The sequence below is a fragment of the Vitis riparia genome, chromosome 18 (assembly GCF_004353265.1).
Source record: "Vitis riparia cultivar Riparia Gloire de Montpellier isolate 1030 chromosome 18, EGFV_Vit.rip_1.0, whole genome shotgun sequence".
Classification (NCBI taxonomy): Eukaryota; Viridiplantae; Streptophyta; class Magnoliopsida; order Vitales; family Vitaceae; genus Vitis; species Vitis riparia.
Genome location: NC_048448.1, coordinates 25936789 through 25962681, shown reverse-complemented (window position 1 = coordinate 25962681; position 25893 = coordinate 25936789). Strand labels below are relative to the sequence as shown.

The following is a 25893-nucleotide window of genomic DNA, read 5'->3' as shown; positions in this document are numbered from 1 at the left end:
TTCTTGTTTGAGACTGCTTTGTATACTCCCTGTATGCTATGTGGCCTTTTGCCCATTAATATACTTGTGCTTATCTATCAAAAAAAAAAAAATATCTTCAGCATTTATGAAATGCAGTTTAATGCACTGGTGGTTGTCTTATATGTTGATTCAAGTGGTTCACTTTTGGAGGTTTCCTGTTTTTGCTTGCACATTACATTATGACGAGAACATGGCTTATATGAGGAATTATTAATTATCAGCTTTGGTTTTTTATTATTTTATTTTATTTTATTTTGTGTGCGGCGCAGATTGTCCCTTCACCCTGTACTAGTCTAGTTTTCTTTACGTTTTTTTTGATAGGTAAAGCAAAAGTGTGTATATATAAAATGAAACACCAATAGAGCACCTCAAAGTACACAAGAAGTATACAATGATTGCCTAAAGGTGCAACCAAATTTCTTCAGGTTGACCTATGTCTTCAAGTAGGTGTTTACCTTTTTTTTTTATTTTTTTATTTTTTATATAGGAAAATACAAACTAATAGTATATAGGTTCCTGGAAAACTGGGGGCAACCCAAATAGATTGGACATAAAGAAAGGGCATTAAAGGTGAAAGGAAAGTCAATAACAGAAGCCATACGCTAGATTAACCTCTTTCCTTAAAATCGATCAAAACCTAACAAGAATTGGTTAGAAACCACTAATAAATCCCTACACCACTCAAAAAGCAAGTTGAGAAATCCATACACCACTCAAATCCATTTTTTGTACACTTGTGAATTGGGCTAGGGTGTATATAGAGGACCACACAACAGTTAGATTTTGTAGATCGGTTGAGCTTAAAGTGAGGAGAAGGGTCTTTTTGCTCCTTTCCCTTTTTGCCTATATTGCGTGTTTTTTTGTATATTTCGTGTGTATGATGCTATGCCTCCTCTTAGGCACTTTTAATATATGTTTTCCCTTTTGTCTATATATAAAAAAAAAAATCAAGTTGAGACAAGACACTCAAAGCTTGTCCAAACTATCAAGTCTTAGAATGTTTTTGGTTCCACTCTTTCTGGATTCTCTTAAAACAAGCACTACATGCTATTTCGTCACACTTTCTTGCACCTGTTTCCTGGAAAACTCCCATGCCAACTGGGAAAAACTTCCTTACTGATCATAGAAGCACCCAAGAAATACCAAAATGGAAGAAGAAAAGCTTGCCACAAGATGCGAGCTTTACCACAATGGATCAAGGCGTGTTAGCTGATTCCTCAGAAGTAAGCAGAGGCAAACAATAATTAACTTAATACTAACCCCTCCTCATAAGTTGGTTGATCATCAGAATTTTCTTCCATATTGCCTCCTTGTTTAAAAAGCCTCACCTTTGAGGTAGCCTTGGAGCCCTAAATCTCCTTCACAAGGAATGAACCACAAGTATTCAAGTCCTATAGAATTAGTTGAAAATTCCCCATTCTTGGCACACCCCTTAAATAAAGTACTTTCAGCTACTCTGAACAACCAACTAATCTAGTGAATACACTGAAAGAACCACTCCAATCCCCAACCATGGAAACATCTCAGGAACCAAGGGTTCAATGGCCCTGTTCACTTGCGGTAAACCAAATATCCATACTCCAAGCATCTTCATGCAAAGTAATGTTGAAAAAGGAAGGGAAGGAGCTTTACAACTAAAACTCATTAAGCCTCTTCCAACAATGCCAAATGATTATACTCCTCCAGGGCAGATTCTCTGATAGCTCACTCTCTCCTTATAGTCCCAATCTTAATTTACTCCATCAAGATAGGCTTTGTACACTACTTCCTTCCCAACCACACATTTAGTCCCAATCTTAATTTGCTCCAACAAGATAGGTTTTGTACACTACTACCTTCCCAACCACACCTTTATTTCAAACTTCAAGCTCCACAGTTTTTTTTTAAGTTTTAAGAAAATTTAAGTTGTTGCATCTTGTATCTTTTATTTTTAATTTTTTTTGGTTATATAGGCATATCAAAGCTAATATTCTAATGGGTGCCTTAAAAAAAAAGGGCACGAACCAAGTATGAAGGTAGTGTACAGAGAGCACCAACAGGTCAAAGTAAAAACAGGAAGAGGGAAATAAAAGACTAGAGACCTATGACCTATCCCCTCAAACCATCAACGGAATTCAAAAAGAGAGATCATTAATCCCAAGCAGGATTCTATACCAATCAAAAGGGTTTTGAGAAATATCTCTTCAGCTAATCATCAGAATGCTCTTCCCCTCTGAATACTCTGCCACTCCAAAAGCAACCAAGGAAACACTAGAGAGACCAAGCTATACACATTTCACTGCCCGCCCACCCTTTGTCATGCCGACCCTGTAATAACAACCTCTTCCATGGTGGGAACACCTTTTTACATCTTTTTTCTACTGTATTGTTTATTCATTTTAAAATTGTGTGCAATGTGAAAGGCCATTTTTCCTTGAAATGTGTCATCAGAATGGGAACTCTCGGTTCTTTAATGCATGTTACAATTTGTAGCTTTCAAGCTTATATTTATTCTATTGACTCATGAACCATAGCACCATGGATGTACCACAAGTTGCTTTTCAGTTAACTTGTGATGAAGAAATAGTTAAAAAAATCTCTGCAGAAGTTACAGCATTCTTAGTCAGTTCTTATAATGATAGGTTGTTGTGGTTTCTGGGGAGACTGGATGTGGTAAGACGACTCAACTTCCTCAATACATATTGGAGTCGGAAATTGAATCTGGTCGTGGAGCATTCTGTAGCATAATTTGTACTCAGCCTCGAAGAATATCTGCTATGTCTGTTTCTGAAAGGGTGTCTACAGAGAGAGGAGAGCCTCTGGGTGAATCAGTAAACCCTGTTTCCCTTTTTGTTTTCTAGTTCTTTTAGTTAGCATTATCAATTGCTTATTTGGCACTCAAAAAAGAGATGATTCCCATTTGAATAACTCTTTCATCTGGCAACTAAATCACAACAGAGATTTTTCATTAGGTTGGCTATAAAGTTCGATTGGAGGGAATGAAAGGAAAAAATACCCATCTACTTTTCTGTACCAGTGGTATTTTGCTTCGAAGGTTGTTGAGCGACCGCAACCTGAATGGTATAACCCATGTTTTTGTTGATGAAATTCATGAGCGAGGCATGAATGAAGGTACACTTCCTCATAAATTTGGTTAAACTTCTGGGCTTCTTTTAAAGAAACCTGGTATATGGTTCCAGTTTTTTCTTTGGTTTTTTTAACCCTGTTAAATTTTTTTATAGATTTCCTATTGATTGTGTTGAAGGACCTTCTCCCACGTCGTCGGGATTTGAGATTGATTTTAATGAGTGCTACTCTTAATGCTGAGCTCTTTTCCAATTTTTTTGGTGGAGCACCAACAATTCACATTCCGGTAAGCTGAAATTTGAGTTTGTTTTCATTGTACATTAAATCAAAATTTCGTCCTAGTGTCTACAGTATGTAAGCTGTGAGTATCAGCTACTAAAATATTTACATGTCATTCTCTAGTTTTGTTGTTCTGTTACTTAAGTCAGGTTCCATTTGGAAAATTCTGTAGTGTACAAGGAGACAGTGGCAGAAATTTTTTTTTAAGGGAAGAAAAAAGAAAAATAATATATTACATTCACCATCTTAAATTGTAAAGTCACTAATGGTATTCATTGTTGTTTAAAAAATTAAGTGAATTTAAATATTAACTATAATAATATATCAAATTAAATAACCAAAATGCTAAGAACATTGAAAGAAAAAGGTTCTAAGTTTTATGAACAAATTATCAAGAACATTAAAAGGTAATTTTTAAAAGACTTAGAAAAACAGTGAGGAAACTTACTAGAGTTTTTGAATAATTTTTGTAGCAAAAAACCTTAAAAATTTTCAAAGAATTCAATAAATTCTCTAATAAATTTTGAGATTTTTTAAATAATTACTTGTAAGATAGTTGAAAGTAAAGGCTTTTATTTAAAAATGATCTATTACACATCCAGTGACAGCCCCATCTGAGCCTTAATTGGGTCTGCCACAGCAAGTAAATGAGATTGATTCATGTTATCTTTCTCTACATGTTTTAAAAGTGCATTTGTATGTGAAATTCAGGGCTTTACATATCCAGTGAGAGCCCACTTTCTGGAAGATGTGTTAGAAATGACAGGATATAAGTTGACTTCATTCAACCAAATTGATGATTATGGCCAAGAGAAAATGTGGAAGACTCAGAAGCAGCTAGTACCAAGGAAAAGGAAAAACAAGATCACTGCTCTTGTTGAGGTATGGCACAAAACTGGAAACTAGGTTATTTTCTGGGATTCTGCACAAATTTGAAATTTATACTGTTGTATTGCAATAATTCACATATTTTTCTCCACCACAAAAAAAAAAAAAAAATCAAATATTTTGTTTTGATTATTTGCATTGTTCTCAGGCCACTTGCATCAGCTCTTTCCACATAGCAAATTGTAGCCTTTATTATTTCGTGTATAATATTAGTATTTGGGATATAATATAAAGAATGAACCAGTTCTCTTTTCCTTTCTTTTGGTTTGAAACTTTTTCTCCTACCCTTTCTTTGCTTTGGAAACTTAGAGATCTTATACTTATCCTTGAGATGTTCAATATAGTGCAAAATGTGGCTAATGATGATGAAGTCATTTAGCAAAGTGAGGAGTCAAGCACTTGGTTTCTTTTATGGGGGATTTCTTACCTCCCAGAAGGATGTTGTGTGGTTCCTGGATTGTATTGTGTTGTAATCTTCTTCAGATTTGCAGCCTGTTTTGCTTTTCTATGAAATTCATTAAATTTTCTTTCTCCCTTTGATCAGATTATATATATTTTAGAAGGATTTGTTCTCCCAACTTGTTATTTCTGGTAAATAGAAATTGAAAAAGTATTTACCACTTCATCTATCCAGATCTTGCCTGATTAGATGGGAAGTCTATATAGAAGCCCTTTAAGTAGCTCTTGATATCATGCCATAAAGATGGATCATGTTTCCAGCCTTGATAAATTTTCCTGGACCTTTCTCAAGACTGTTGGGGGTTCATTAAAGAAGATACTCTTAAAGTTGTTGTAAAGTTTCATGCTACTGGGGTATTAGTTGTAGCATCAATTTTGCTTTTTCATTGGTTTAGTTCCTAACAAAGAGGGATCAATTATGATTTAACATTTTAGACTTATTAACTCAATTACTAGTCTTTGCAAGGCCATTGCCAAGTTCCTTTCAGTTCATCTTTGTGAAGTCCCTCAAATGCTCTCCTCGTATTCTAGTGGCTTTTATTAGGGTAGATCAATTATTGATGTAGCTTTGGTCACTAATATATGTTTGGATGATAACTTTCATTCCAAGGAAAACTTGTGGTTTTCAAAGTGGATTCCGAGAGGCTTAAAATAATATGGATTAGGGGCCTTGGTTAACTAGAGGGACAAAATTGGACCAGGATGGTTGTACAGAGGTTGGAAAACACTGATCAGGATGAAAAGCAGGAGCAAGGGGAAGAGAGGGCAAATCGGAAGCCCTATCTAAGTTCTGGCCCTTAGCAAAGGTTTGTAGGATTTAAGGAAATACCAGGAATGGAGGACCACGATGAGAATAACCTTCACCTCCCTCGACCTCCTTAGTATCTACGCTAGACATCTTTGGGCTCGATCTCCCTCATTCTCATCCTTACAAATGACAATCCTTTTTTATCCTTCGAAGGGCTTGATGCTTCTAAGGGAGTTACCACTCTCTCTCCTCCCCTTTGAATCTCTTGTCCTTCTTTGCAAGACCTTTCTTCTGATTAGGGCTTTCTCTAATCTCCTTGTCGCCACATGTCAATACGATCCCTTCCTTTCTTGAATCCCTTAAGATTCCAGCAAAGGTGTTTTGGACCATAATTGAACCTTCACTAGATGGATGTAGACTTATCGATCATGCTCGTTGAAGGCTGCACAAACTAGAATTATTGGAGATGGACTTCAAACCTGCAACTCTTGCGTGATTGCTTTGGGTTGAATCTTTTGTGGTGGGAAAAACAGTCCTCTACGCCTTTGGAAGATTAAGATAAATTGGGTCATCCCCTAAATACAACAAGAGTTGGGCCATACCATAGTTTGGGCCCTTTCTTGTTCTAGAGGTTTGCTTCCTTTCCATTAAAAAGTAAATTCCAAATCAATCAATCACTTGATTTTGGCCTACTACATGACGTGGGCTCCCCTCATAAAAATGGGCTGGCCTCCTTATTGCTGCCACAAAAGGCCTGAAGGCTTGAATAAAATGGGCTGCTCCAGTCTTCTTAGGCTCTTTAATTGGAAATTTGAATTCCTCAAGGTGAGCATGGGAAGCTGTCCATTGTTTGCTCCCTTTTGCGCACACAATGGTGTGGAGACTCCTATAACTTTTCCAAGCCAAGAGTTAAAGGGTGCCACTTTCCATAGATCAATATCTACTGATCCTAAGGAGTCTCATTCCCCAGCTAAAGGTCATGTTTTAGGAGAAGATTCTTCCTTGTCATAAGGTTTTCACATAGAGGGTCTCACACCTAGTAAAATGACTACCATTCAGTTGGTTTTAGCATATATGAATACCAAGTTAGTCAAGTATTGTGAGAATGTCATCCCCATGGGTAGTAGTTGCCCACGATCTATTGGTATGGTATATTTAAGGAGGAAGTATGGATCTTTATCTGGAGGTCTTAGTGCTTCTTTGAATCTGATCTTAAGGTTTACAAGCCTTAAAGTGTAGACATGAAGATCATTAGTTGTAATATTTGGGGATTGGGATCTAGAAAGGAAAGGAGTGTCATTGAGGATTTACTCTGCTATGAATCTTTAGACATTGTAATGCTTTAGAAAACAAAAAGGGAGACATGCGATAGGAGGTTTGTGGGCAATGTGTGGAAAGATAAAAATAAGGAGGGGACTTTTCTTTCGACTTCTAGGGTGTTAGGAGGGCTATTGATTATGTGGGATTCAAATAGTTTCAGCTATACAAGGGTGGTATGAAGTCCTTTTCAGTAACAGTCAAGTTAATTTTAGTTGAGGACATTTTGGCTCACCTCGGTTTATTATCCCAACAATACCACTGTTAGGAAGGATTTCTGAATGAAGCTTCAACCCTTTTTAGCCTAACCTTTCCGAAATGGTGTAAGGGTGGGGGTAGGGGGATGGATTTTAGTGTTATAAGAATTTTGGAAAAGTTAGGTGGTTCCAAATGTTAACCCTTAACATGAGGGATTTTGATGGATTCATGAGAGATAGTGAGTTAATTGACCCTCCTCTCAAAAATGCGTCTTTCACTTTATCAAACATGTAAGATTTCTCAATTTGCAAGAGACTCAAATGAGTGTGAGGGCAAAGGTACCCTCACAACCTTTAAGAAGGTCTTCCTAGATTGATGTTTGATCATTGCCCAACGTCCTAGACACCAATCCTTTTAAGTGGGGACTAACTCCTTTTAGGTTCGAGAACATGTAGTTGCTACACCTAGATTTCAAGGAAAGATTTAGCTTTTGGTGGAGAGAATTTCAAGGCAAATGGGGGAAGGTCATAAATCCATGAAGAAGCTACAATTTGTTAAATCAAAACCTAAAGAATGGAAGGTGTCTTTCAGGGATTTAAAAGAGAAGAAAAAGAATATTCTTATAGATATTGCTAGCATTGATGTTGGTGAGTAGAAAGAGAATCCGATCCAAAGCTTTTAGTAATGTGGGCCTTAAGGAATAAGGAGTTGGAAGATCTATTGTTAAAGGAAAGAGGTGCATTGGGGGTAAAAGGCTTGGGTGAGATGGATAAAAGAATGAGATTACAATAAGTATTTCCACAGGGTGGCTAATGGTTAGTGAAATAGGAAATTCATCAACTCCTTGGTGAAGGAAGAAGGGAAAATTTTGGATAATCTTAAAAACATTTTGGAGGAGATGGTGCATTTTTTGGGAAGTTATACTCCAAGCCTTGGGAGATTATTTGGATTGGTCTCCCTTATCAACAAAAAGTTCTATATGGTTGTACTGCTCCTTTTCCAAAAAGGAAGTTTATAAAGTTGTTTTCCAATTAGACAAGGAAAAGGCCCTAGGCTAGATGGTTTCACCATTATAGCGTTTTAGGAGTCTTAGGATGTAACTTAGGAGGATATACCAAATGTTGTTCTCAGAGTTTTACAATTATGGGATAACAAAATCAAAGCACTAATGATACCTTCATTCCTCTTGTGTTGAAAAGGACTCAAACAAAAAAATCTCAAATTTCAGACCTATTAGCTTCACCACTAGCTTCTATAAGATCATAGCTAAAGTCTTATCAAAGCATATCCAAAGAGTCCTTTGTGAAACCATTTATGTTTCCCAAGGAGCTTTTATTGAGAGAAGACAAATTTAAGATGCACTTTTGATATCTAATGAAATGGTGGATCAAAAAAGATGTACAGAGTGGAAGAGGTAGATTTTGAAAAAGCCTTTGGCTATGTGGACTAGGATTAGAGTGGCCTTCCTATGTAAATTTCTTTTGGCAATATATTAAGGTATAACTCTTGTTTTATATTTATATTTTGGGAAATTGACCTACTTGCTCTGTTTAACCATATTTTTGTATCTTTGGGAGGATTCCTCATTTTCACGTGTACTTTCAATTCATTATCAATGAATGGTTGTTTCTGAAAAAAAAAAATGTGGACTAGGGTTTTTTAGACCATTCGTTAGAAAGAACAGGGTTTAGTACAATATGGAGGTCTTGGATGAGGGGTTGCTCTTTTTTACGGCCTTAGTGAATGAAAGTGCCATAGGATGGGATAAGGCATCCAAGGTTTTAAGATAAGGTGATGCTCTTTCCCCATTCTTTTTCACCATAGCAACTAATGTTTTAAGTATGATATTGTTGAGAGTGGAAGAGAATGGTTTAGAAGTCTTTCTAATGGGTAAGAGTAGGGCTAGGGCGTCTATTTGCAATTCGCAGACAATGCCATCTTTTTTTTTCTAGAGTTTCTATGGAAAAGTTGCAAAGCCTTAAACCAAACTTGTTGGTTTTTGGGCATGTATCAGGTCTTAAGATCAATTTAGACAAGAGTACTCTCTTTGGTATTGAACTCAATTTAAGAATCTTCAACGGTTATCACATGAGTTAGGATTTGATTTCCAAGGTAGCCTTGATGCTTGAATGTAAAATCTTAGAGTCACCTTTAACTTAGCTAGGTCTTCCATTAGTGGGGGAATATAAAGGAAAGTGTGTCTTGGGATCTAGTGATTGATAGAATTTTGAGAAGATTTGATTTTGGGAAAAAACCTTCTTGTCATCGAGTCGAAGAATAACTCTAATTCGATCATGCTTGTCTTACATTCCTAGTTACTTCTTATCTTTTTTCAAGATTCCATTATCAATGGCTTTAAAGATTGAGAAATTGCAAGGAGATTTTCTCTAATCAGGGTTTAGAGAGGGTAAGAAAGATCATCCCATCAATTGTGACCTAGTATGTAAGCCTAAGGAGATTACAAGCTTGGGGTTTCAGAAGATTTCTCTAAGGAATGATGCTCTCTTAGTGAAGTGGCTTTATGGTTTCCTAAGGAATTCTCTTTGTCATCAGGCCATATTGAGCATTTATGGGACATATTTGAATGGGTGGGATGCTAACATTTTGTTAGATGGCCACATCATTGCCCCTAGAAGGGCATTGCATAGGATTTTTAGGAGTTTTTTTGCACACACCTGTTTTGTAGTGGTAAGAATTTGTTTCTGGGAAGATTTGTAGTAAGGGGATCAACCTCTTTGTTCTCGATTTTCAAGTCTCTTTAGAGTTGTCATAGTTAAAAATCTTACCATCACAACTATCATTGGCAACTTTTTTTTTTTCTTGGAATTTTAATTTCCGTTGTAAGCTCATAGACTTGGAGATTGAGGACCTTGGAAACTTAACTCCTCTCTCACTCGTGTGCATTTGTCTTCAACAATCTCAGATGCGAGAACCTGATCATTATTGTCTTCGAGCTTATTCTTATTAAAATCCTTCTCAATGGCTTTGTCTAGTATATCAGATCTGGTTTCCTTTTTTCTAGCCAAGTTTTTATGGAAATCTAAAGCCTCATCTAAGGTTAAGACCTTTGCTTGGCTAGTGACATACAAGAAAGTAAATACCAATGACATGCTATAGTTAAGAAGACCTTATAAAGCCTTTAGTCCAGACTAGTGCACTTAGTGTATGGGGAGTGGAGAAATAGTTGATCATCTTTTTTTTTTTTTTTTTCAACATTGTTTGATAACTTTGGGCTATGGAACAATCTATTCAGGTAAGTTAGGATGGATTGGGCTCCACAGAGGAGTATGTGTGACATGATGATCATCTCATATATTTGGGGAGCTTTATTAGAGGCAAGATCTTTTGGCAAATTGCTTATCTCACACTGATTTGGATTTTGTGGCTGGAGAGAAATGTTAGGATTTTTGAGGATTGAGTGGAAGATGTCAAAGACACTATGGGATCTAATTCACTTTTATCCTTCTCTCTTTGCCCCTTGCACATCTACTTTTAAAGGCATTTCTCTCAATTTTGTTTCAGCTTTGATTGGTCTTTAGTGTATAGAACAAAAGTGTTTGGATGACTACAAGAGGAGCTTAGATTGGGATTGAGGAGATGCTATGGTATTATCTTTGTGTGGACTAAACCATTTGTCTATGGCTCCTTGTATAGTGGAGTTTAGTCAGTTTTTGATTGGAGGATTCCTCATCCTTTTCATTTACTTTTTATCTATATTTAATATGTATTTTATTTCTGATAAAAATTAATTAGCATTAGGGCTTCTTAGATCATACCGACTAAGAAAGGTTTTGGAAATAGATGTCATGCGTGGATTAGGTTGTTGAAATGGATAAGTGTTAGTGTTAATGTTCCAGGTTTCATTGCCAGCTAGAAGTTGCATCCCTGGGGAAATTTTTTGAAATATATTATACAATCTGGTTTGATGGTGTAACCTTGCCCAGTTATTTCTCCAGTTTTCTAGTTCACTCATTTGACAGTTTGGTCTGGTGTAAGACTGATGCTTTCTGTTAACACGATGCCTTACCTTCCAATTTGTCATGTATACTCAAAAGCAAGTAGCATTAAAAAATGGGGCAACAAAGTTTCTTTGAAGGCACTAAAACTTCTAGTACTAAAATTTTAGTCGATTCATTTGTAGTTTTTCACATAGTACTTAAATAGATTCATTTGTAATTTTTTTTTTTCATATTGTTCTAATTGAGGGCCCAGGCAGAACTTCAGAATTCTCCCACTCCCTAGTATTTCTTATTATGAAGGAAAACAATTAAAAAAAGGCTGTATGCTGTAATTAAATTTTTTATTTTATTTTATTTTACAATACAAGTGGTGTAATGGGGTTTTGAATATATTCTATTTTTTGGACAGGATGCTCTTACTAAGTCAAGCTTTGAGAATTATAGCTCTGGAGTACGTGATTCGCTGTCATGTTGGACGCCTGATTGCATGGGATTTAATCTTATTGAGGCAGTTTTATGCCACATATGTCGGAAAGAACGGCCAGGTGCTGTGTTAGTATTCATGACAGGTTGGGAGGACATTAGCTGTTTGAGGGATCAAATTAGAGCTCATCCCCTCCTAGGGGATCCTAATAGAGTTCTGCTGCTTACGTGCCATGGTTCAATGGCAACTTCTGAACAGGTAAGAATGTTTCCTATTCTATTCCTGTAATCAAGGATTTTAATTTTGAGAAATTTCCTCAAGCTTTGGTCTTCCTTTTTTTATTGTAAAATATATCGTGTCAGTCTTAAAGAAAAACCAGCAAATTGAATCATCTTCTAGGCTGATTTGGTCTATGAAGCTTTCGAAATAGATCCATCAAGTAGGGCAAACATATGAGCTGGTCATCAATGTGTTTACTACTTGCCATTAAGAGCTATTTAAAGGGGGGAAAAAAAAGAATTCATTTGTGATTATGATTATTGCTTCTGATTAAAAATGGAATTCATTTAATTTTCCTTTGGCAGCCAAGTTGTTAAAAATTGTAAAACTTTTTCGTCTGTCAACTATTTTCTGCTTGAATTAGCATTACAGATGGCAACTATTGGTGTCATCATTTTCCCCATAATGAGTATATTATCACATTCTCTCTCTCCGTCTCTATCTCCATACCTGTCTCTGTTTCTGTCTCTGTCTCTTGCTTTCCATCTCTCTTAGTTTCTTTCTCTCTCTCATATACATGGATTTAATATTCCATAAGCCTATTTGTAACATCCTGTGTAGAAGTTTAGGCATCTTCTAAAACCATGCTGTAACTTTCATGTTGGAGTAGGTTGTGGTATGCATTAATCCATTGATTCTAAAGTGGTTTGGCTGGGAAATATGGGTTGGCACAAATTTAATCATAGTTTAAGTTTAGAAACCCTTTCTTTAGAGGTTTTTATGAAAGTGCATATATAGAAAGGGGTGCCAAAAGAGTGCCCCTAAGCATATAGGAAATATACATCGGTTGCCTAAAGGCAGAGCCAAAAGCAAGGAGGGGTTGCAACAAACAACACCAACCCTTACCTAGAACCCAACCAATCAAAGAAGTTGATTAAAGACAAAGACCATCATCTATAAACACCTTAGTTCAAGATCACAAATTACAAACAAGAGAGTTCTTCAGCCTTTGGTATGACAGCTCCTCATTTTCAAAAGCAATTCTATTTCTTTCCTTCCAAACTTTTCACAAGATACATAAGGGGGCAACCAACATCTATTAAAGACAAAGACCATCATCTATTCCTTTTTGTGTTTCTTACTCTTGAAGGAACCATGCCAACCAAAAAGGGTCTCTCTAACTGTGTTGGGAAGGACTCAAGACACGCCAAAGAGAGCAACCATCGAACCCTAATCTTTCAACAATGAACAAGATTGTGGTCAATGGGTTCTTCTTTGTTGTGGCAAAGGAAACATTTATTTGCTAAGGACCACCCCCTCCTCTGAACCTGATCCAAAGTTAAGACCTTTCCCCATGTCACCTTCTAAGCGAAAAAACTCACCTTAAGAGGCACGCAGGATCTCCAAATGACACTCATTGGAAAAGGGACTCAATCTCCTAACTCTAGAGCAAGATAAAGAGTTTTGACAGAAAAGTTTCTGCTCTTTGACTTTGTCCAAAGCACCTTATCTTCCACATCCCTAATCACCATCTTCTCTTGAATTCTCAAAAGGAACTACTCCACAATTTTCATCTCCTAATCATTGAAAGACCGAGAGAAACAAGGGTTCCAATTGGTTTCTTCAACCGAATAGTCCTAAACATCTGCCATTCATGCCTCTTTTGAAACAATCAAGGCAAATATAGAAGGGAAAGTAACACACAACGGATCATCTCCACACCACTTATTCTTCCAAAATCTTACCCTTTGACCATTACCCATTATGAATGAAATTTTACTACTTAAAAGGTCCCAATCCTTCCTTATGGCTTTTTATAACCCAACACGATACCCCTCCTGCATTGCATGAGAGCGCCACCCCCTTCTTCTCAATATTTCCCCTTGATGACTTGTTGTCAAAGTGCTCCCTTTTCATTAACAAACACCAACACCATCTACAAAGGAGGGTGCTATTGAGTGCTGAAAGACCCAAACCACCTTTCCTTTTATCTAAACAAACAACCATCCACCTAAGTAAGGTTTCCGAGTGAGAGCCCTCCAAGCCCATAGAAAGTCCCTCTGAATTTGCTTTAACCTTAATTTGACCTACCTTGGCATGCACAACAAAGGCATAAAGTAAATAGATATGTTAGAAAAGGTGCTTCGAACTAGAGTAATTCTCCCTTATTTAGGAATATATTGTTTTTTCCACATGCTAACCTTTTGCAAATCTTCTCCTCTATCCCTTTCCAAGCTGTCATGGATTTAAACAAGGCACCCAAAGGAAGGCCCAAGTAAGAAGAAGGGAGAGCGCCCACCTTACAACCATACTCTAAGGACAAGTCTTGTAAGTTCTCCACCCTCCCCATTGGTAATAACTCTCTTTTATCCAATTTAATTCTCAACCTTGAAATGACCTTGAACCACATTATCAACCAACCTAAATAAACCATCTAATCTTGTGAAACCTCATAAGAAACAACAGTATCATCAACAAATAACAAATGAGAGATTTGAACCCCTGCACCACCCTTTCCCCTTATCCTACAACCCGATAAAAACCTCCACTCAAGCCCTCTTAATAAGGTAACTAAGAACCTTTATAGCGTTCACGAATAAATAGGGTAAGAGAGGATCCCCTTGCCTCGAATTTTCCAAAGAGGATAATTCAATAGTTTATGTTCTACAATTGGTGTTGGACTTTGTGAGAGAATGTGAGAGGTTGTGTGAGAATGGCTGCGAGGGGAGGCCGATGTTGGTTTGTATTGGACTCAAAGTCCTTTCATATTTTTGTAGAGGTGGGTGGGGGGGAAGTTGGGACCATAGTTGTGAAAGGCGTGCCTAGGCTCGGGGCGGCGCGACGCCACCCTCCGGCGCCTCGCCTGAAGGCAGGCGACGCCTCTTCACGAAGGCGCCGCTTAGGCACGCAAGGCGCAACGCGGTCGCCTGACTCGCCTCCGACCAGGTACGCCCTCTTTCTCCTTTTCCTGTCGGGTTGCAGAGGGCTGGGCTAAGCCCTAATTTTTTTTATTTTTATTTTGTGGGTCCAAAATAGCATCGTTTTGGCTTGTTTTTTTTTTTTTTTAAAGGAACAAGCCAAAACAACGTCGTTTTGGAGCCTGTTCCTTTTAAAAAAAAAACAGGCCAAAACGACGCCGTTTTGGACTGATCCTCCCTTCCAACACCCTTTTCTAGTCTTTCTCAACCCGAGACCACTCCCAATCGTGCCCTAGCCTCAGTCGTGCTGGAAAATAGGGGGAAAATAGAGGGAAAATAGGGTGCGCCTCACTTCACTAAAGCCCACACCTTAGGTGTGCCTTGTGCCTCAGGCTTTAGGACTACTTTGCGCTTTGGTGCACCTCGAGCCTTTTAAAACTATGGTTGGGACACATTATTGTGGAAAGAGCAGAGGTCTTTTAGCTTGGATTAGGTTCAAGGATTGGAGTCTATGGTGCTTGTTGGAAGGGGTGGAAGCTTGCTTCAGAGATGAAGACTTGGTGAGGTGGAGTAAAGCTTGGTAGGAGGGTGGGAGGAAGTTCAAGTTGAAGCGTTGTTTGAATGGAGTAGGGAGGTTTTTGTTTTGCTTTGTTGTGGCTGAGGAGATGAAGAGATTTTCGTTGATCTTCCCTGAAGGGAGGGGCCTCCATGAGGGGTGGTCCACTATAGCAGAGAAGTTTTGTTTTTCTAGGATTTGCCTCCTTAGCTAAGGCTAAGAGAGCTGTATCCTCTATAGAAGTATAGATTTTGGAACTTAATGCAAATGTGGCTAGGAAGGAGTAAGGACTTGGGTGTGGTGGGATAAGCTATTCGACTTCAGATTGGGGAGAGTGAGGTGAAGTGTTGGGAGGAACAATTGCATTGGTGTTTGGTAGGGTGGTTTGGAGAGGTTTCAAACTTGTCATTGGAGGTAGTCTCATTGAATAGTTTCATGACTAATATTTGGTCTTGAAAGGGGGAGGAGGAAAGGGGGACGAGGGGGAGGGAGGTGAAGATCTCAATTTTTGGGGGAACCTTTTGTTTGATTTTGAAGATAGTTTTGAGGCTGAGAGGGTGCTAGCAAGAGGTTCAAGAAAGCTTAAGGTGAAAGTTTTGCATTTGGAATGAACTCTTAAGGTTGGGTGTTTGCTTAAGGGGGGTTTCGCTAAGGAAGTATGGGTGAGAGTGTTGGGACTCCCTTTGCATATGTGAAGTCAGGAGTTGCTTAAGAAGCTAGGGGACGTTTGTGGAGGTTTTGTTGTTGTGGAAGAAGACATAACTCTTTTGTCTCATCTATAGTGGGCGAGGATTCTAGTAAAGTTTGATGGGAGAGCCATGCCCAACTCGTTGATAGTGGTAGTGGGGTTCTCCAATTTTTCCATTTAGTTGTGGTTGGTAGCTCCACACAGTTTTTCGGTGGTGATTCTGAGAAGCAGTTGCAGTGAGTCTTACAAGTTGGAGGAAAGGGGTGATGCAAAGGATGATTCACATGTCGGAGTGGGAGTGGGAAAAGAAGTGCATCCTTGATGGTCTACAGACGTTGACTTATTGCCTTAGTGGCAGGCCATATCAAGCAGGTGAGAGTGCAACTTTTTGTTTTGCAAAAGCTGCAGGAGAGGGGTGGAAACCTAGGTGGCGGTGAGAGGAGTACAACTGGTGACGGGAGGGACCGTTTGGATGATCCTTGCTTTAAAGGAGGCCATGGTGGGCTGAGTTTGGGACCTAAAAAGTTTGGGCTAACAGGGGCTCAATGGGGCCTAGGAACCTAGAGGCCGTGTTTTTGAGGCTTGAGACCCAAGTGGGCATGTTGTTTCAAAGGCCATTTTGGATAATAGTTGTGAGCGTGGGAGAAGGGTTAAGTGTAGGCCAAGCTAAGGAAAAGACATGTTTGACTGTTGTGGGGGTCTTAAGGGAGGGTCGTGTGTCAATGGACTTGTTTGGGGGAGAGGTGGGCTCATTAGGGCTTCTCAAAGGGAGTAGGTTTTCTATAAAGGCTCATGCGATTGAGCAGTGGAGATGCGATAGTGTTGTGGGAGAGAGGAAGGAGTCGTTGCCAGCATTGGTGATGGCATGTTCCTGTGTTGCGATCATTGACGAAGCCCTCTTAGTGGAGGTGAACAGGTTTTCTAGCTCTTCTTCCCCTCTCCTTTGGGGTCTTTAAGCTCAGGAGATGTTGCTTCAACATGATAATTTGTTAGAGTTTTGGGGAGTGCTGTGAATGGTACTTTGGGAAAGGAGTTGGTAGGTAAGATTGAGGAGTTGGAGCCCTCAAAGGCTTTGGAGCTTGGTTCTGATTTAGTGGGGGAGGATCTTGTTAGCCTTCCTAGTAAGTTGGTCAATTTCAGCAACTACTTAGGGATGCCAGTTGCGGGATGTGAAAAAGAGATCAACTCCCTTTTGAGCCTTTTGAGGAAATTGGAGTCTAGAAAAGGGCATGAGGTTAAAGTCTTAGGGAGAAAGAGGATTCTTCCTTTGTCATTCTGTTTTGAGAGGGAAATATGAAAACTAGAGTGCTTGATTAATTATAAGAGTTCTCCTCTCACTAGCAGGGGAATGAGAAGGATCACCGGGGAGTGACCACTCACTTTGTGAGATTGTTGTCTTGCTTTCAGTTTTTGGTGAGGGAAATGGGTTGCATCTAGGTTTAGGGGGATTTGTGTTGTGTTTCTGGGGTCTTTTTATGTTTTTCGGTTCTCTTGATAGTGTCAGTACAACTCTCTTGGGGGTTGGCCAATGTAAGGGTGGTTGGTGATTGCTTTCTTGCTTGCCTCGTGGCCTTTTTTATATACTCCGCGTGTACTTTATTGCACCATTTTGCAAGTGTTTTTAATATATTCTCTTTATTTACTTATAAAAGAAAAGGATCCGTTTGCCTCAAATCCTTAGAGTTTTGAAAAAAAACCAGTTAGTGTGCCATTGACAAGGGAGAACCTTGCTGTAGAAATGCACCACTTTATCCAACCAATCCACTTCTTTCCAAAATCCATCTTTTGTACAACCAAAAGCTGGAAGTTTCAATATACATGACCATAAGCCTTATGGATGTCAAGCTTGCAAAGAACACTACAATCATTACTTTTCAATATTGAGTCAATGACTTCTTTAGCAATAAACACCGCATCCAATATTTGTCTACCCCTCTTTTGGGACTTGGAAACCATTTTACCTACCACCTTCTCTAGTCTAATGGCTAGCACTTTGGCCATCAACTTATAAATTCCAACAATAAACTAATAGTCTTAAAATTGCTAAGGCCTTCAGCTCCCTTTTTTTTTTTTTTAGAATTAAAACCAGAAAAGTTGCATTCAAGCTCTCTAAAAATTTGCCTTGCTTGTAGAATTCTTTCAAAAAATTGTCACCTCGTCCTTGACAAATTCCCAACTAAACTATCAGAATGCCATAGAGAAGCCATCAAGATTTGACACTCCCTTAAGGTCCAAAAGGGCGAACAAGACCTCTTCAATTGAGAATGACTCCTCTAGCCTTGCAACGTCTTGTTCTCCTATCCATCAAAAGATAAACCATTAATGCTAGGTCTCTACTCCTCAGGATTAGTCAAAAGATTTTGAAAGGCTTGAACCACCCCGTCTTTGATTTCATTCTCTTTTGAAAACCAAGTTCCATTTATTTTAATCTTGTCCAAAAAGTTCCTATTATGAGCATTAATCGTCTTGTGGAAAAGGCTAGTGTTTCTGTCGCCCTCTTGCAAGCACACTTCCCTTGATTTTTCTTTCTAGGAAATGTCCTTCAGAGGGACCCATTTTTTGAAATCCTCTTTTGCCTCCTTTCTGGCTTCCACCTCCTCCACCTTCAAGGCGTTAAACCTATCCTTTGAATCCTAAAAAGCCACTTGTTGCATAGCCATCTCCTTTCTAACATCTTCTTTGTCAAGCACTTCTTTGTTCCAAATTTTCAAGTTGGACTTCAAAACTTTCAATTTTATTTCCAGAATAAAGCTGAAGGATCCACTAAAATAAAACCCCTACTGGTAGCTTTTTAGCAACTCTTTAAAGCCCTCCTCCTTCAACCTCATATTTTCAGATTTGAAAGGAGTAGGGCCTCTCCTTAGCCCTCCCACATCCTATAAAATGGGGAAATGATCAGACACCAGCCTAGGTAATACGCACTACACGATCCCACTAAAGTGACGCTCCCAATCCTCAAATACCAAGAATACGTAGCTTGATTGTTCAAACCACCCCTTCAAGTAAAAGCCCCCTTATCGGAAAGGAAGGTCTCTTAGCTCCAGGTCCTCAATGACCTCTAAGAATCTCCTCATGGTTAAGGACAACCTGCGTTCTCTACTATGTTTGCTTGGATATCTAATCATGTTAAAATCATCTCCAATGCACTAGGGGTCATTCCATAACCCTTAATGGCCCCTAGATCATCCTAGAAACTCTACCTCTCTTCAACGTAAGGCCCTACACCCTTGTGAAAATCGAAAAGAAACCATCCTTGCAATTTTTAAATTGGCATGATATCAAACATTGACCCACTTCGATACCAATCAACTCAAAACCCAATTATCTCAAAACACTAAAACCCCTCTTGTTGCACCCCTCGAATTCACCACTCCCCAATCTAATCATTTGCCCACTCCTAGACTTCGCACCAAACTAGTAGATATTTCTTGAATTTTAGTTTCATGCAAACAAACCAAGTCCACCTTTCGTGATCTAATCATTGGCTTAACTACATTCCTTTTATCACAGTCATTGGCCCTTCTCACATGCCAGGTTAAAATTCTTAATTTCATTTGTAACCTGATACACAAGCCCTCCTTACTTTGCCAAGCCCGCTCTCCCTGCCTATTTCATTGTAATTCACTGAACACTCTAGTTTTTTTAGTTCTCTTTTAAACCTTGAAGACACAGAAATAGTCCTCCTTTTGCCTTACTCTCTCCTCGTTTTCATCCTCTTAAGAAGGCTCAAAATCTCCCCCTGGAACCCCTCTGTTGGCATACCTAAGAAATTGCTAAACTTAGGTAGACAATTGGAGGACCAACAATTTGAAAGGCCCCACTTTCCCTCAATGGACCAACAACTCTCATGAACACTCTAATAATTGGTAGAACTCAAATTTAATAAGCGTAAGTGTTCAAACAAACCATGAGACTTGGAATATCAAGTTTACAAAAGTTCTTTTATTTACTTTTATTTTTAATTTCAAGGACTTGTTTTGAAGTTTGAGATCTCGATTGACATATTCATTGTCTATTTCTAGTTTGTTGGTGGAATTTTTGTATTTTTGGCAAAAAATAAGGGATCTTATATTTTGGTCACTTTATATCAAACAAAAGGATAACTCATTGTGAAACCATGGTTTGAATAGTTTAGGAGGAGCTGGAATAACCTGTTAAAACAGAAAAAATGCTGTGAGACGGATGTGAATCAGGAGATTCAGAACAAAACTGAGTGCTTGAATAAGGGGTGCTTGTCTCTTTAACATAGCACATGGCTGACCTCTGTTGGTTAACTTTTTCGTTATTTTGTATAAATTGAAGTAAGATGCTCTTATTTGATGTGTAAAGAATGCGCCTTACCCTTTACTGTGTGTACCCCTAAATTTAGTGAAAATATTTGGTGAGGTTTGTGTGCTTATATTTCCTTTCATTTTTCACTGCCTAACAAGCAGTTGTGGTTGTGCTTGATTTTAGTTTTCAGAAAACTGTGATGGTCAGAATAGTGGAGAAAGATATAAAGTGCTTGAACTTGAAACCAAAATATGGGGAGCTTTTGTCTGAGTTTCTTGAATGAAAAGAAAATTAAAATAAATTTATAATTATTTGGGTTTTTCCCCTCTATCTTTTTATTTTTTATTTTTTTATTATTGTTATGGTTTCTAAAAAATGGAAATCGCTTGGAAGCTTCTTCTACTGTATGACTAATATTTACTTTGGGCAAGGGGTTCGATGCCACCTTAGCCACGTTCCATGCTGCTTACAACTTACAATTCTAGTATCCCTTGTGGTATGTTATTGGCATTTGATTCCCAGGGCTGCAAATGCAGATTATTATTGATTATTTTCTCCGGTCATTTGCAGAAACTCATATTTGAGAAGCCGCCTCCTAATGTACGTAAGATAGTTCTTGCAACAAATATGGCAGAAGCAAGCATTACAATCAATGATGTAGTTTTTGTTGTTGACTGTGGGAAAGCAAAAGAAACCACCTATGATGCCTTGAATAATACCCCTTGTCTACTGCCATCTTGGATATCACAAGCTTCTGCCCGACAAGTGAGTACCTTGTATCCTATACATGCCTCACTGAGACAAAGACTCATAACATGTATTGCTATTTTATCATTTAAAAGAAAATGCTTTGTTCTATGCTATCCATTAAAAGCATGGTTACAATCCAAATCCTTTAATAAAAAATTTATCAGTTGTTCAAATTGAGGGATGGTTCTCTCTTGAACTTTTCTGCATTTGGATTATATTCTTCTAAAAGCATTGTTACAATCCAAATCCTTTAATAAAAAATTTATCAGTTGTTCAAATTGAGGGATGGTTCTCTCTTGAACTTTTCTGCATTTGGATTATATTCTTCTTTAAAAATCATGTGGATGGGCATGCACATTCGTAAGTGGTGGGTATTTTATTTGCTTGCTCAAACTTCTTTGCTCGATCTGGGCCCTGTATGGCATGCTAACTATTTCATTGATGCTTAGTTAGGTATGGTTTATGAGTGTTGAACTAGTTTGAGAAGTTGTTATACATGGTAGGCAGGAATGTGGGACATCTTATTCAATGCTTTTGTGCTGTCATAGCACTGTCATTGCCTTCTCTGATGCATCTTTACTTTCTGCTTTACCTCCTATCTGTCATAATTTTTTATGCAAATATCCATCATAATGTGTGATACCTGGGTTACAGAGAAGAGGTAGGGCTGGTCGTGTGCAGCCAGGGGAATGTTACCACCTATACCCCTCATGTGTTTATGAAGCTTTTTCTGAATATCAACTTCCTGAACTGCTGAGAACTCCTTTGAATTCTCTATGCTTGCAAATAAAAAGTCTTCAGGTTGGGAGTATTGGAGAATTCTTATCAGCCGCACTGCAGCCACCAGAACCATTGGCTGTAAGTAATTTTGCTAATTTGAGTCTTTGGTTGGCATTTTACTGGTCATTGATTACGGTACATATATATTGTTAATGGATATGTTATTGTTCTGAGCACCTTTTGGAGCTCCAGCCTATCATTCATATCAGCATATGCTTATCATACTGATCAGCAAAAGCAATCAGCCATGCTGTATGCTGCTGTGATGAGAGTAATCCATTCCTGCTAAAATTAATTGCAAAAAAAAATAAAAATAAAATAAAAAAAGAGTAGTTATGATATATCTGAAGCAAGAAATGAATGTAAAAGAGTCTAGGGTTAATAATCATGTTCTTTTATTACTCCAAATTCCATCAACCTAAAAGGTTTAGAATGCAAAACAACATTATCACAAGTTTTTCAGCCAGTCAATCACATTGTCAGGCACCTTAATACCCTTAAACATTGAATATGTGGTTTTCCACCCTTCTGCCACTAAGCTACCTTGTCAAGCATCTCTTATGTTGAACAGATGAACAACCCCATTGCATCTCTAATGGATGGATTCAAGTTGAAAGGTAATGATGAGCTGTCATTTTTTGAATTTCTCTAAGTAATGTAAAGTGCATAGTTTTAAAAGGTGCAAGGCGCACCTAAGGTGCTGAAGTCTCCTATAGCTTAGGCACAAGGCACAACACAAGGTGTGTGTCTTAGTGAAGTAAAACGTGGCCTAAAATGCTTATTAATTTTATAAAATATGATTCAAAATCTATTCCAATCAATAAAAAAATTAAGATTCCAAACATTTAAAAGAAGCATTTAACAAAAAAGTAATGAAATTATATAAATTTCAATATACAATTAGAAATTTCAAGAATAAAAGTGTTTAAAAAGGAAAAAAAAAGTAGACGAGGCACGTGTATTGACAAGCGAGGCACTGCAACTAGAAAGTGATTGTGCCTTGGGCCTAGCTGTGCGTTAAGCACGCCTTTTAATACTATGCTAAAGAGAGAGATTGTTAAACTTGGATGTGTTCTCCACCACTGAGACTTCCTTTTTCAATGAATAGCACTTTTCATACAACTCCATTTTGTAATCTGCTGATAAGAATTACTTCCTTTCTTTGCCACATGAGAGCCAACCACTGAGACTCCTTTTTTCAATGAATGGCACTTTTCGTATAACTCCATTATGTAATCTGCCAATTCAAATTACTTCCTTTCTTTGCCATCATGTGTGTTCATGTGCTAATTTTTAACTTGCCTTACAGAATATGTTGCTCCTCAGCCCTTTTACCACTGAATTCCAGAAACCTTCAACTTAAACTACACAAACATCACCTTTCTGTTTTCATTGATATGTTCTCACCAACTAGTTCTCCAAGTTTGCTTCCTATTTCAAATAATCCTTAGCATACTTCTTTCCAAAAGTATCAGCATCTACAAGTTTGATTCCTCCTCCATCAAAATCAAGTGCACACATTAGGCTCTCTTGCCATCCACTTTTCTCCTTGTTATCTCTGGTGTTAGCATCATGAAAGAGATTTTCGTCTTCTCAAAAGCTTCATCTTCAAGAGTACCTTCAGATACGTCCAAAGGGTGGTGGTTTCCTTTAGGGATCTCAATGCAAGAAACAGATGGATTGTTAGTATTGTGCTCAAAAACTTGAATCAATTTCCTTGGAAGGCTGTAGATTAAATTTTACGACTTTTGTTTGTCATATTGTGTTATTATTTATGATGTATCCTTTTTTCCTTTTTCCTATTTTTTGGGAGGTTCTATGATGGGTAAATAAACCTTTTAATGCCATGTCTCTTCATTTCTATATCCTTTTTTCAGTTGGAGGGATTTCTATTGCTAGGCTCTTTTCTTCATGTCTTTCCCCTTCATAGGAATTTCTTAGATTGAGGAACTGAAGATTTGTTAAATCTCTTTCTGTCTTTGCTTGTTGTTTTCCCATCTCCTAGAAATTCTGATGAAAAATGTTGGACCTTGGGACCTAGTGGTCTTTTCTCTTACAAATCTTTGTTCCAAGCCCTTTAGAGTTGAATGCCTTTCCTTCTTCCCTAAGGCAAACTCGTATGAAACTCTACAACTTCCTCAAAATTATTTAAGAGTTCTCAAAGGGAACAAATTTGGCTAACTGTTGTAGTAGAAATAATTACTTGTGTCTCAAAGTAGCAAAAATGTTGATCGTCTTCAATTTACTAGTGGAGGGGATTTAGTAAACAATCTTATCTGGGGCTTTAGTGGTTATAGATGGACTTGGAGATATGCCAGTTGGATGTCGAAGATCGTGGACTTTGACAAGGGCTTGGTTTGCTATTTATCATGGAACCCAAGGTGAGTTAATGAAGAAACCAATAAGGCTAACCAAGAGAGGGGCCTCTTCTATTGATGATTTTATTGAGGATCTTGCAGCCCCTAAGAAGCATCGCATAAGAACTCGAGTTCTTACGATGTTTCTTAGGGGCTATGATACTTGGACTTTTCAACTTCACCCAGCAATACTTGTGTCAAACATGACATGCCATGGTGTGGTTGTAGAATCCTTGTTGGATACTCCCACTTTGGAGGGTTCCACTTTAGCTGTTTGTTTGAGAGCCATTCACATTAAAAGTATCACCTGACTCTCACATGACTACTTAAAAACCCCCTTAATAACAATCCATAAAAACTAGAATAAAGTGAAAGAAAATGTACCAAAAAAAATGATTATTTAAAGATCCTAGTGGACTAAGCTAAGTTTATCGGTGGGCATGCTTTGCTTCATAGGCTTTGGGATGCATTATAGAGAATTAATATGGTGGAATTCTTATCCTTCTTCTCTACAAATCCTCACTTTTTCCTAACATATATACTTTATTATTAGAAAAAGGGATTGATGTAGTCAATCCCAAGTATTCTTTGAATTCCTTAACTTGGATGCATTTACTTGGATGGTATTTAGTTATTTAACTAGTTCTCATACAATAATAAGAAATCATATGCTAGAGATGTGGATAAAAAGTCATAGTCAACTTTGATCAAAACCATCCAGATCAGATCCACATATTATGAAGTTGGTGTGCTTGTTAATTATGTGAACAAATAATTCAAGAATGATTGAGTTCAAACTTCACCTTACCATTCATATACAACATCCTTAATCAACTTTAGTAGACTAGAAAATGGACAATTCATTGTTGACTTCTTGTGGATTTCTCCATACATATACCCACACATAGCATTTCAGGACCAAGTTACGCTTGATGTGAAACTTCTTAGCTTTTGAAAGTCTACCATTGGATAATAAATTCTATTGATGCCTATCATGCTTCTGAAATATCAAATCCATAAGGGTTATTTACTTCATCATTCATGAAGAATGCCATAAAAGGGAGTCTTTATCTTTCCTTGGATTCTAGTGTTTATATCACTTTTGAAATTAGGAGAGTCATTGGCTCCACATGATTTTGAGAAAACTCATTCCTCCAATATGGATAATGGGTTTCTTTAAGGCCCTCCAAGGAAATTGATTTTGTTTCCTCAATGAATGAAACTTGGGAAAAAGTGCCTTTGCCAAATTGAGGTAAGGAGACATTTGATTATGTTAAGACATTAATTGATATAATGATAGTAAGAATTACTAGTCTATTTTTAAAAAGTTAAAAATTATGGCATAATGATATATGAATATTAAAGAGTTATTATCATTATTTTAATTGGCATAATTAAAAATTGGTTATATGTTGAATAGTGTACATTCATGCACCAAATGCCTACTTTAATTTCGTTGGCACAATAAATTGAAGGCACTTATACATTAAATAAAATCAAATTAGTGAGATTCTAGAACATGAAAAGTAAATTAATGAATACTATTTTTATATTTATTCTATGATGTAAATATTAATAATCATTTATCAAATTTAGAGGTTGTAAAGAAGATTAAGGATATCATCTTCTTAACTATTATTTATAATAATAAAATATTAATAATTTTGGTGGTTAACATTTTTGCATGGCTAATTCTAAATGTCTCGTGCATTTTGCGAGATAGAAAGTATTCTCTCTTACTTTGGCAAGATAAAAAGTATAATCTCTTAAAAATGTAACATTGAAATGGATAGAATGGTGTATCTCAACAACGAAGTTCTCCGTTCTAGTAAATGGATCCCCAATCGGTTTTTTTCAAAGTTCGAGGGGATTGCGATAGGGGGATCCTTTCTTTTCTTATTTATTTGTGATTGTCATAGAGGTTTTTAGTTGTTTCTTGAAAAGGGCAGAGAGTGACGACTATCTTTCTCGATGGCAGGTGAGAGGCAAGGGTG

The 25893-nt window shown here is 37.6% G+C and overlaps 1 protein-coding gene across 2 annotated transcripts in view; it reads left to right on the top strand.

Annotated features, from left to right (window-relative positions):
* LOC117905328 (DExH-box ATP-dependent RNA helicase DExH3) overlaps positions 1–25893 on the top strand; it is a 97407-nt gene that overhangs the window by 30814 nt on the left and 40700 nt on the right. For both annotated transcript variants that reach the window (XM_034818238.1, XM_034818239.1), the window contains exons 6-12: positions 2643–2831; positions 2973–3132; positions 3243–3373; positions 4078–4248; positions 11345–11617; positions 20583–20777; positions 21417–21620. In XM_034818238.1, the coding sequence (XP_034674129.1) occupies positions 2643–2831; positions 2973–3132; positions 3243–3373; positions 4078–4248; positions 11345–11617; positions 20583–20777; positions 21417–21620 (1323 nt within the window). The remainder of the gene's footprint in view (positions 1–2642; positions 2832–2972; positions 3133–3242; positions 3374–4077; positions 4249–11344; positions 11618–20582; positions 20778–21416; positions 21621–25893) is intronic.